Source organism: Ictidomys tridecemlineatus, chromosome 6 (genome assembly GCF_052094955.1).
Source record: "Ictidomys tridecemlineatus isolate mIctTri1 chromosome 6, mIctTri1.hap1, whole genome shotgun sequence".
Lineage (NCBI taxonomy): Eukaryota > Metazoa > Chordata > Mammalia > Rodentia > Sciuridae > Ictidomys > Ictidomys tridecemlineatus.
In genome coordinates, this window is record NC_135482.1 from 64,924,529 (window position 1) to 64,936,945 (window position 12,417).

The 12,417-nt window shown below is 50.7% G+C and overlaps 1 protein-coding gene and 1 long non-coding RNA gene across 9 annotated transcripts in view; one reads left to right on the forward strand and one right to left on the reverse strand.

Annotated features, from left to right (window-relative positions):
- Positions 1-7,139, forward strand: part of Nckap5l (NCK associated protein 5 like) — a 34,034-nt gene extending 26,895 nt beyond the window's left edge. For all 8 annotated transcript variants that reach the window (XM_078014730.1, XM_078014726.1, XM_078014728.1 and 5 more), the window contains 6 exons: positions 746-3,378; positions 4,553-4,715; positions 4,977-5,058; positions 5,365-5,673; positions 5,751-5,893; positions 6,260-7,139. In XM_078014730.1, coding sequence (XP_077870856.1) covers positions 746-3,378; positions 4,553-4,715; positions 4,977-5,058; positions 5,365-5,673; positions 5,751-5,893; positions 6,260-6,472 — 3,543 coding nt within the window. In that variant the 3' untranslated portion in view covers positions 6,473-7,139. The remainder of the gene's footprint in view (positions 1-745; positions 3,379-4,552; positions 4,716-4,976; positions 5,059-5,364; positions 5,674-5,750; positions 5,894-6,259) is intronic.
- On the reverse strand, positions 37-10,031 carry LOC144364840 (uncharacterized). Its single transcript, XR_013422926.1, has 2 exons — positions 9,914-10,031; positions 37-421 (listed from the first exon to the last, which is right to left on the reverse strand). It is a non-coding gene; the product is annotated as an uncharacterized LOC144364840 (long non-coding RNA).
- Positions 10,032-12,417: the final 2,386 nt, after the last annotated feature.

Below are 12,417 nucleotides of genomic sequence, written 5' to 3' on the forward strand. Positions count from 1 at the left end.
TTAACACTTATGGAACTCATTCCATGCCAGGCACTGTGCAGGTCACCTTAGGGCTCTTTTATTTTATTAGTTTAAACATAATTACCATCTCATTTTACAGATGATACCATGAAGCTTATAGGTCAAATAGCTTGTTGAAGGTCATATTGCTAGGTAGAACTGGGACTTGAACCCACACAGTCTGACTCCAGAGAGGATATAGTTAACCACTGTTCCAAACTCAAGAAGGAGTAGGATAGCAGCAGAGAAGGTTTTTCATGGAGTCATCCCCAGTCCACTTCTCCTGTTGGGATAAGGCCAGCATGTTGGTTGGAAAGAGAAGGCCTGGGTTGGCCTACGTTGACTTAGGTCTTGGCCACATCATACCCCCTTCTTGAGTCTCCGTTCTTTCTGGAACCTGAAAAATGGACAGGCCTCCCTCCTGAGGCAAGCATGGATGTCAGAGTTATAGCTGGTTATCCCTGCTAATCCAAACAGCAATAGGGATAGGAGGCTGGGATAAGTAAGAAGGGAATGCGGGGTGACTACCCTACCCAAAGTGTGCTAGGTACAAGTTGGGGTAACCAGACCAGAGCACCACTTGAGGAAACTGAGCCATCATACCCCAAGAGCTGTGAATTCCTTTTCGGGTCACAGACATGCAACCAGGCCAGCCCTGTCTCTGGCATATTTTTATGCCCAACTCAGGGCCTGGGCCTAGACCAGAATGCCCACTATATAAGTCTCCTTCTCACTTCCTTCTCAGGTGTGTTGGGAGCAGCAGCTGCGACCAGGAGGCCCTGGTCCCCCGGCCACCCCACCACCAGCACTAGATGCCCTATCCCCATTCCTTCGGAAGAAAGCCCAGATTTTGGAGGTGCTTCGAGCTTTGGAAGAGACTGACCCCTTGCTTCTGTGCTCACCTGTCACACCCTGGAGGCCTCCAGGCCAGGGTCCAGGCTCTCCAGAGCCCCTCAATGGAGAGCTGTGTGGCCCACCACAACCTGAACCTTTGCCCTGGGCCCCCTACCTGTTACTTGGACCTGGTAACCTAGGAAGCCTGCTGCACTGGGAGCGCCTCTTGGGGGAACCAGGGGAGGAAGAGGGTACCAGGCGGCCTTGGAGCCCTAGCAGGGCTCCACCACAGGCCCAGGGCACTAGCTCTGGTTCACACTGTGCTCCAGGCAGTAGCTCCTCCTCCTCTTCTGATGAGGCAGGTGACCCCAATGAGGCACCTAGTCCTGACACCTTGCTGGGTGCCTTAGCCCGCAAGCAGTTGAACCTGGGCCAGCTCCTTGAGGATACAGAGACTTATCTACAGGCATTCCTGGCTGGGGCTACAGGCCCACTCAATGGGGACCACCCAGGTCCTGGGCAGCCACCGTCCGCAGACCAGGGGCCTCAGCAGCTATCCAAGTCCAAAGGCCTCCCTAAGTCAGCTTGGGGTGGGGGTACCCCAGAGGTCCACAAGCTGGGCTTTGGTGCTACCTCAGAGGGCCAAGGGCCCCTCCCCTTCCTCAGTATGTTCATGGGTGCAGGGGATGCCCCACTGGGCTCGCGGCCTGGCCAACCCCACTCCTCATCTCAGGTGAAAAGCAAGCTCCAAATTGGGCCCCCTTCTCCTGGAGAAGCCCAAGGACCCATTCTGCCCTCTCCAGCCAGAGGTCTCAAATTTCTCAAGCTGCCTTCAGCTTCAGAGAAGACTCCCAGCCCAGGAGGCCCCCAGCTCAGCCCCCAGCTACCCCGGAACTCCCGAATCCCCTGTCGCAATAGTGGCTCAGATGGCAGCCCTTCCCCACTGCTGGCCCGCAGGGGTCTGGGTGGAGGAGAACTGTCCCCAGAGGGGGCACAGGGCCTGCCCACCAATCCTTCACCTTGCTCCACAATCCCAGACTCTGCACAGCTCAGACCCCCCCAATCAGCCTTGTCTACCACACTGTCCCCAGGGCCAGTGGTATCTCCTTGCTATGAAAACATCCTGGACCTTTCCCGGGGCACCTTTAGAGGGCCTTCCCCAGAACCACCTCCATCCCCTCTGCAGGTGCCCACCTACCCACAACTGACTCTGGAAGTACCACAGGCTCCTGAGGTCCTCAGAAGCCCTGGAGTACCCCCCAGCCCTTGCCTCCCAGAATCCTGCCCCTATGGGAGCCCCCAGGAGAAGAGTTTGGACAAGGCAGGCTCAGAGTCTCCCCATCCCAGCCGTAGGACCCCAAGCAGCTCATCCAAGAAGCCCAGCCAGGGATCAGGGCGGCGACCTGGGGATACCAGCTACACGCCTTTGCGGGACAGACTTGCAGCCCTGGGAAAACTGAAAACAGGCCCTGAGGGGCCCCTGGGCACAGAGAAAAATGGGCTGCCTGCCAGATCTGGCACCGAGAAAACCCGAGGACCAGGGAGGTCAGGGGAAAGTACTGGAGATATGGTGCCTACCACCACTAGACCCCTTGAGCAGCCAGAAGCAAAGGGAGCCCTGCGGGGGGCAGTGGCCTTAGGCACTAGCAGCCTGAAGCAGCAGGAACCTGGACTTGGACTTGGGGATCCTGGGGCCCGAGTCTACTCATCCCATTCCATGGGGGCCCGGATTGACTTGGAGCCTGTCTCACCAAGGAGCTGCCTCACCAAAGTGGAGCTGGCCAAGAGCCGGCTGGCAGGGGCCCTATGCCCCCAGGTGCCTCGCACCCCTGCGAAAGTGCCAACCTCAGCCCCCAGCCTTGGCAAGCCCAACAAGAGCCCTCACAGCAGCCCTACAAAACTACCCTCCAAGTCACCCACAAAGGTGGTGCCCCGACCTGGGGTCCCCCCAGTCACCAAGGAGCCACCCAAGCCTGAAAAGGGGAAGGGACCTCCTTGGGCAGACTGTGGTAGCACCACAGGCCAGCCCACATCCCCTGTGCCTGGCCCCACTGACCCAAACCAGGGACCTGAGGGGCCAGCCCCACACTCAGCCATCGAGGAGAAGGTGATGAAGGGCATCGAGGAGAATGTGCTGCGGCTCCAGGGGCAGGAACGAGCACCAGGCTCTGAGGCCAAGCACCGCAACACCAGCAGCATCGCCAGCTGGTTCGGCCTTAAGAAGAGCAAGCTGCCAGCACTGAACCGCAGAACAGAGGCCACCAAAAGCAAGGAGGGCGCTAGTGGGGGCTCCCCACTCCGGAAGGAGGTCAAGGTGGAAGCCCGAAAGCTGGAGGCGGAGAGCCTCAACATCTCCAAGCTGATGGCTAAGGCAGAAGACCTGCGACGGGCTCTGGAAGAAGAGAAGGCCTACCTGAGCAGCAGGGCCCGCCCACGGCCTGGGGGTCCAACCGCAGCACCCAGCCCTGGTCTAGGGCAGGTGCAAGGCCAGCTGGCCGGTATGTACCAAGGTGCCGACACCTTCATGCAACAACTACTTAACAGGTGAGGATCTGGGATCGTTTAGCAGATGCTCAGCAGACACACCTGATTCTGGACCTGATACTGCCCTTCTGGCAGTTAGGGCTTCCCAGAGGTCAGAAGGGATAGGATGCTACCAGAATGTCTTGGGGTTAGTGACCTGGCCTGGAGGAATGATCTGGAACTCAAATCAGAAGTCAGCCATCCTCCCCTCCCTGCTGGGCTGGCTATCACCCAGACTTGCTGAGACCAGTTTTCACTTGAAAAGAATTAACTCGTGTTTTTCTGGATTGTCTCATGTCAGATTAGCTGGTCTACATATGGGAGTTAAACGAATACTAGAGCCTAACCAAGGCTAATGAAAGTGTTCCTCCAGCAACAAGGAAGGTCCCCTTCTTGTTTTACATTTTGACACCTGACACTAGGGGGGTTCATTGTTTAGAAAAGAAACCCACTCCAGGATTGCACTTTCTGGGCTGATAAAACAAATTCTGAAGGCATTGGGTCTTATTAGTGTGAGGTTTGGGTGGCAAGTGTGCTCAGAAGTTCAAGGGGAGCAGGCAGGGTGTTGTGCATGGGACCAGGATGTGACCTGACCTGCCAATATAACAGAGTACATTGCTGGGTAGCTTTGCCTCTACTATTCCCTGGGGTTTCTCCCAGGGTCCCTGCCTTTTGCCAGTATCAGGAGAGGTTGGCGGGAACAATATGTCCCTTTTCCCTGGATAGGTGCCAGCAAGTACCTTACCAGACCCAGCATCTAGATGGTGCAAGGCTGGTATATTAGTCCATTTTTCCATTACTATAATGAAATATCCAAAGCAGGCTACTTTATAAAGAAGAGGTTTATTTTGGCTCATAGTTTAGGAGATGCAAGGTCTAGGAGCTGAATCTAGTGATAGCCTTTGTGCTGGCAGAGTCCTGAGGTGGCAAGAGAGTGCACATGTATACGTGATGCTCTTGGTCTCTTATAAGTCCACCAGTGTTAGCCATATAGGCTCCACCCTAACGACCATACCTAATCATGATCTCTCTCACACCTGCAAAGGTTCTACCTCTAAAAACCATAGATTTGAGTTTCCACTCTCTTAATACCTCACAATGAGGTATTAATCCTTGGGGGACACTCAGCAAACCATAGAGGCTGGTGTGGTCTTCTGAGTATTCACCTCCCTCACCTACCTATTTTGTTACCCAGGGTGGATGGCAAGGAGCTGCCACCCAAGAGTTGGCGGGAGCCTAAGCCTGAGTATGGCGATTTCCAGCCAGTGTCCTCTGACCCCAAGAATCCCTGGCCAGCCTGTGGGCCCCGAAATGGTCTAGTGGGCCCACTTCAGGGCTGTGGAAAACCTTCTGGAAAGGTAAGTTCTTGGGGCTAGAGCTGGCCTGGCTCTGGAGGGTTTCCCTTCTCTTGGGCCTGGGAGCTACTGGATGCATTTGTGGTCTGTAAGGGGAACTAAGGAGAGGAGAGTGGGTTCCAGAGCGCCTGCAACCACAGCCATCCTCCAGGGCCCTAATGCTCCTACTCCCCTGCTCCCATACTCACATTCCTACTTCTAGAGGCACAGTGGGGTTTGGAGGAGGGATGGGAATGGACACCTAGGTCTCTTGTATCTGCACAGCTGAGCAATGAGCCAGGGAAGCGGGAAGAGATGCCCTCAGAAGACAGCCTGGCCGAGCCAGTGCCCACCTCGCACTTCACAGGTAGGTGGGACCCGGGCTGAGGATACTTTTTCCTGCAACCATGGCAGATGCAGGCCCCAAGTGCCATCTTGGGGACTAACACTGAGTGGGCTCTGGGGCTGCACAGAAGAGAAACTCCCCTTTACCATCAAGGACACCTCTCTGAGCCCAGAACCCTTGGGGGTGGACAGGCAGGTTCAGTGGGATGGGCATGTTGGGTCAGGAGGCCCTGAGAGTTGGAGTGGAGCCTGGACTGGGGTGGGAAGCTAGAGGAGAGGCAGGGGGCAGAGCTTCCACCTAACATCCTCTATGTGCTCTCTTCTCCAGCCTGTGGCTCCTTGACGCGAACCTTGGACAGTGGCATTGGGACCTTCCCACCCCCAGACCATGGCAACAATGGGACCCCTAGCAAGAATCTTCCCAAGACCAAACCACCACGGCTGGAACCTACTCCAGGAGTGCCCCCAGCTCGGCCCCCAGCCCTTACCAAAGTCCCCCGTCGTGCTCACACGTTAGAGCGGGAGGTGCCAGGCATAGAGGAACTGCTAGTGAGTGGGCGGCACCCCAGCATGCCAGCCTTTCCTGCACTGCTTACTGCTGCTCCAGGCCATCGGGGCCATCAGACCTGTCCTGATGGTAAGTGTCCTGGAGGGTGAATGGGACATCCCCAGAAACTGGACAGCTCCATCCACCTTCCCCTTATTCCTGCACAGATCCCTGCGAAGACCCAGGCCCTCCTCCTCCTGTGCAGCTGGCCAAGAACTGGACCTTCCCCAATACCAGGGCAGCTGGCAGCTCCTCTGACCCTTTCCTGTGCCCACCCCGACAATTGGAGGGGCTGCCCAGGACCCCCATGGTGAGAGTTGAAGAAGGGGAATGAGAAAAGGACTAAGTGGCAGGAGGGAATGGTATGAGGCCACAGTAGTACAGCATGTGTCCTGCATATCCCAGGAGGTCCAGCACTGCCCGGGAGGAGGGTGGAGGGAGCACCCCTTCCGTGCCCCTCTGGCAGCTTACCCACCCTTCTTGGGGGAAGGTTTTTCATCACTCCCTGGAGCCTTGGTAGGTCTGTGTATAGTTGTATCTTCAGCTTTCTTCCCTCTCAGGGGTGGACCCAGAGTAGCACCTCCCACCAGGTGGGCAGAATGTCCCTCAGTCCATGCTTCACAAGCTAGGCTGACAGGTGGGAAGGAATGTCCTATAAGCAGTACCTCTTTTCCAGGCCCTGCCTGTGGACCGGAAACGGAACCTGGAGCCCAGCCGCCCAGCCTCTACACCCCAGGGCCCAGCATTTGGGGGCAGTCGTACTCCCAGCACTTCGGACATGGGTGAGGAAGGCAGAGTGGCCAGTGGGGGTGCTCCAGGGCTAGAGACCTCCGAGTCCCTCAGCGATTCGCTCTATGACTCACTCTCCTCCTGTGGGAGTCAGGGCTGAGGGACTGCGCCCACCACAGCCCCCTCTGGATCTGGGGACCACGGACTGGACCCACTCTCTTCATGCCCCATGCCTCAGAGCCAGTGGGCCCCGCCTGAAGGGACCAAGGATGCAGGTGGAGAAGAAGTTGACAGAAGTCCCTGGCACACCCCACTGCCTACCGCTGCTGTGGAGGAGATGGCCCCGCTCAGCTCAGGGAGAGACCCCACCCTTGGTTCCTTCACTTGCCCAGAATAAGGCTTTTCCTCTAAGGGACTGGGGGTTCAAAGCCACTGTCTCAGCTCCCGCTTCAGGCTGAGCCATCTTGTGGTGCTGGGCTTTCTGCCCACCAGCTGTGCCATCTCTGCCAACTTGGCTGCTCCCCTGTCCCAAAGCCTCCATGGGGCCATTCTGGAGGCCCCTGCTTTCGGAGCTTGGGGGTAAGGGGACACATTGCCTTCTCTCTCTGCCCTGGTTCTCCCTGCTGTCTGGATGGTGCTGCCCTCCCTTGCCCCATGTCTTTGGGGTCTGTTTGTTTGTCTTTTTTTTTTTTTATTAAGGCGCCTGGCCCAATTCCTACCCCTCAACCTGCACTACGGTTAATTTATCTGTTGTTAAAAACATGGCTGCTCTGCTTCCAGCCTCTGCTTCTGCCGTATCCCTAATAAAACATGGAGGCCCCTTCCCACCCTGACTCACTTTGTCATGTGGGAGATCTTGGGTGGAAAGGTGGAATCACCCTAGGAGATTGGGGAAATGGGGCTTTCTTAAGCCTGGAACTGCATATGTGTGGGCTTTAGGAGATTCCCCTGGGCCAGGGTTGGGTGGGGCATAGGGCTAGGCAGCCCCTTGGGAAGGCAGGTAGGGAGAATGTCATGGACATGCACTCAAAGTGGACCAATTTGGAGCCTCAGGTTGGAGTGTAGATAGAGTTAACTATAGTCTCCTATTACCATGAAACTGAGGCACAACTGGGTCTTAAATCACTGCCACCTTCTAATCTCAGATTTAGGGAAAGACGGTCTAGGAAAGGTCCAATTTCTCTTTTTTCTTTTCTTTTCTTTTTTTTTTTTTTTTTTTATTTTGGTACTGAGGATTGAACTCAGGGGCACTCATCCCCAGCCCTATTTTGTATTTATTTTATTTATATTGTATTTATGCTTAGTGCCTCACCATTGCTGAGGCTGGCTTTGAACTCTCCATCCTGCTGGGATTACAGGTATGCACCACCGCACCTGGTCGAAAGGCCCAATTTCTATCTCAGATTTAAACCAGAAGTTCCCCCAATTCTGAAACTCTGTTTAGGAAGGGGAGGCCAGAACTGAGGCTAAGGAGAAGGGTCCTGGTTTCCAGAAGCTATTCTGAATTTTCTGTGGACTTCCTGTTGGGCCAGAAGTTTGGTAAGAACCTAAATTGAGCCAGGGCGTAGACGGCCCATTTGGCATTGCCAGCTATTGAGGAAGGCCTCTCTGCCAGGTTACAAGGTACAGCATGGCTCTTCCAGAGCACCCTGATGCAGCCTGTGCTTGCCTCCTCCCCATGAAAGCTCTGAAAGCCACCAGGACAGCATGTACGCTTGAAACACCTGGACTTGTGGTTGGAACTCTGAATAGTTGGTGTGTAGGAGGTGGGATCCCTTAGTAGACACATGGTCAGTGTCCTGCTGTCTTAGTACCAAAGGCTGGAATCAGAGGTGACTAATGGGGTATCACTGGGTCCATTCAAGACTAAAGCAGTTGAATCATAAGTTCAGAGCCAGCCTCAGCTTATCAAAACCCTGTCTCAAAATATAAAAAGGGTTGAAGGTATTGCTCAGTGGTAAAGTGTACCCAGGCTTAATCCCCAGTCTCACACACACACACAAAAAAAGCCTGGTACCACTAGACACCAGTCTTGAATTCTGACAAAACCAAAGAAGACTGATCATGGGGAGAGTGACAGCACTTCCCTTCATGCTTGCTCCTCTAGCAGCATCTCTCCAGCCCCAGTGTGTTTTGTGGGAGCAGCAAGATAACTCACTCAGTAAGACGAATACCTGCCTTTCACCACAACCACAGCCCTGGCAAGGAAGTGGTGTCCTTGTTCTCAGGTAAAGACACTGAAGCTCAGACACCATTGATGGGCTGTGATGGAGCCTGGTAGAGGTGGTGACTTTTGGAGTGTTTAGCTTTGCTTTCTTTTGCCCAGACTTTAATGTTCTCCCTTTAAGCCCTTCCTAACAGGAGGGCTTGAGAGAACTAGACTGGAAGTCAGAAGTCTTTGCCACTGAATTGGGCTTCATTTGGAAAACTACCCCTTCTCTGGACATTGGTTTTCTTCATCTACAGTAGATTAGGAGGTTAGGCTGGAACCACTGGTGCCATCACCCAGACCTCCTTAGTTTTTTTTTTTTTTTTCTTACCACCTCCTGCATCTGGCATCTCTCACTCCTGTTTTCCTTAATGTCATCATTGAAGAAATCAGCCCTTAGAAAAGAGCTGGGTTCAATGTCTTGGTTTACTTCAAGTCAGAATCCCATTCCCTTACCTCCTACTTCCAGGTTCTTCTCCCACTGTTCCTTTATTCTTATGGTTTAAGTGTATTAAAGTTTAAGTGGGTATTATCTAGCTGCAAGTTGGGCTGGTGGTACACTTATAATCTCAGCAATTTGAGAGGCTGAGACAAGAGGATCCCAAGCTCAAGACCAGCCTGGACAATTTAGCAAGACCTTGTCTCAAAATAAAAACAAAAAGAGCTGTGGATGTAACTCAGTGGTAGAGCATCTCTTAGTTCTGTTCTCTTTATGGCCAAAGATAAACACACACACACACACACATAAACACACACACGTAAAACTAAGCTGCAAACCTCTGCTTCTTCCCAAGTGAGCTTAAAGAAGTCTGCATCCTCCAATTTTTTTTTATTTTTTTTTGTTTTTCCAAACCCTTTTCTCTGATTGAATCTAATGGATTACCTCATTTCCTAGTTAAAATTGAATTGTTTGCCTGCAAGTTATTTCTCTCATTTCCCTTCTGGGAAGAAGTTGGTATGGTGGGCTTGATTGTTGACTTTACCTTTTCTAAACTGAGAGCAAAGGATTCATCCACATTCTTCTTAGCCAGAGTCTGATCTGCTGCTGGGCTCTGTTCTCTAGTGTTTGCAAACACAAGATGTCACCTTGTCCCCTTGTGAACTGATTGGGGTAATGTCCTTTGTCAGGCATTAGGGCAAAGTACACCCACCTGATGCCTGTTAGGCACCTACCAGCTGTCTCCTACCAGCTGCTTACCAGCTGTTCTGCCTAACTGCTCCCTACCCCTTCCAGATGCCACAGAGGGATGCTGGTCCTAGTGGAGTCATCCCTCAGCCCACATGACTGTATGTCCTCCACACAAACCCAGTGTTCTATCTGAAATAATTCTGTGGAGGAGCACGTACAAGTGAGTTTAAAGACACTCTAGGGCTGGGCATGGTGGCACATACCTGTAATCCCAGCCACTTGGGAGGCTGAGGCAGGAGGTCAGAAGTTCAAAGCCAGCCTCAGCAACTTGGCAAGACCCTGTCACAGAAAAATAAAAAGATCTGGGGATGTTGCTCAGTGGTTAAGTGATCCTGGGTTCAATCCCCAGTACCAAAAAAAAAAAAGAAGATGCTTTAGGGAACCCAATTTCTCCTTGCACTTCAAGAAAAGGTTTGGCTACTGGGCATAGGGGCACATGTCTGTTATCCCAGTGGCTCAGGAGGCTGAAGCAAGAGGACTACAGGTTCAAGACCAGCATAAGCAACTCAGCAAGACCCTGTCTAAAAACTAAAAAGGGCTGGGGATATAGCTCAATGGTAGAATGTTGTGTTCAATCCCCAGTACCACAAAACACACACACACACACACACACACACATCCCAATGGGTGAATGTTTGCTTTAACCATGTGTCAGACCATTTCTGTTGGGCTTCCCAAATGACGCCCAAACTGCCAGATACCTGCCCACCCCGAGAGTGGCATCAAGGCATCAGCACAAAATGAAGCAGGAGGTTTCACTCCACTGGGCACTCTGCCTTTTGAAGGAAATGACTCAAAAACTGTTAACTGAGGTTGCCAGTGGTTTTATTTTCTTTTCACCTTTTTCTAGATTTTCTACAAATAGTATGTTTTATTTTCTTTATTTAAAAAAAAGGTTTTAAAAAAAGAAACAATCATACTCCACAGCAAATTCAAGATGTGTATTCCTGATCTGTCATCCTGACTTCATTCAAGCATATAAATCATTTTTTAAAGCCACATGAACTTGAAGTATATACAGGTGAGCATTTCTATGATCTTGGGATGGGGAAGAACTTTTTTTAAAAATTTTTAGTTGTAGATGGACACAATTCCTTTATTTTATTTATTTTTATGTGGTGCTGAGGATCGAACCCAATGCCTCACATGTGCGTGGTGAGCACATTCTCACTAAGCCCCAGTCCTGGGGAAGAACTTTTTTTAAAACTTTAAAAAAAATTATTAGATATACAAATTTTAAAAGTCTATGTTTGTACCAGACATGGTGGTGCACGCCTGTAATCCCCCTATGCCCAGTAGCCATAGTGGACTCAGAAGACTGAGATAAGAGGATCACACGTTCAAGGCCAGCCTGGGCACCTTAAGGAGATCCTGTCTCAAAAAATAAAAAGGACTGGAAATGTACACAAGTGGTAGAGCACTCCTAGGTTCAATTTTAAAAAAATAAAATCATGGGGCTAGGGTTGTGGCTCAGCATGAGTGCTCGCCTAGCATGTATGAGGCCCTGGGATCAATCCTCAGCACCACATAAAAATAAATAAACAAAATAAAGGTATTGTGTCCACCTATAACTAAAAACTAAAATATTTTTTTTTAAATTGAACAAAAACAAAACAGACTCTCATACTCCTCTCAATCTCTAGTCTCACTTCCCAAACCAACCTGAGTTTGTTGGTAATCCTTTCAGATGTTTTGAAAATGCATAAACACATAACATATTCATGTTTACTTAACAAGGATATTATTCTATAGTTACTGATCTGACGCTTCCCTTTAGTGTTTAATATCTTGGAGATCATTTCAAATTCCATGAATCTCCATTATCACACAAGGTATTCCATTCCATTGCATGACACACTGTATTTATTTGTTTTGCTGTAACTTGTGCAGTGAAATCAAGTGCACTTTTGACAACTTATGTATTTGCATAAGATAAACTCCTATAAATAGAATTCCTGGATCCTAGGGTATGCTTAATTTATTTTTATAGAAATCAATAAATTGTATTCCCATCAACAATATTTAAGTTGAATTACCTCCCTACATCTTCTACTCCATTGAGCAATATCAAACTTTTTATTCTTAGCCAAGTTGGTAGGAGTAAGATATCATGAAGGGTCTTGCAGCACAAGGTAAGGACTGAGGCTTTTACTCAGTACAATAGGGAACACAGAGTGATGAAGATAAACTGTAGAGGGCAGTATGGAAGCATACTACTAAAGAGGCCTCCTCAGTGGTCCCATGAGAGGCGGTGGTGACCTGGTCCAGGTGGAAGCATAGAGACAACAAGGTTTCCTAATGTAATTGATGTGAGGGAAAGAAGAGCTAAGGATAACTCCAAGGCCTTCAGAGCAACTAGAAGGGTGACATTGCCATTAACTGATATGGGGAAGACTGGATAGAACAGTCTAGGGGAGAGAGATCAGGAGTGAAGTGTTGGACATGTTAAATTTGAGATGTCTATTGGACAACATCCAAAGGAAAGTTTGAAATAAACTGTTGGTTATAGAAGTCCAGAGTTTAGAAAAGAGATCTGAACTGGGAAGATATTAATTATTAAGTCATCACATATGGATGCTATTTAAAACCAGAGGACTGGATGAGATCACCCAGGAGTGAGAAGAGGAAAGATCTGAGTCCTGAACTCTGGGATCCTCTATTCTTAGAGGTCAGAAGAAATGAGGAAACAGCTAAAGGGACAGAAAAG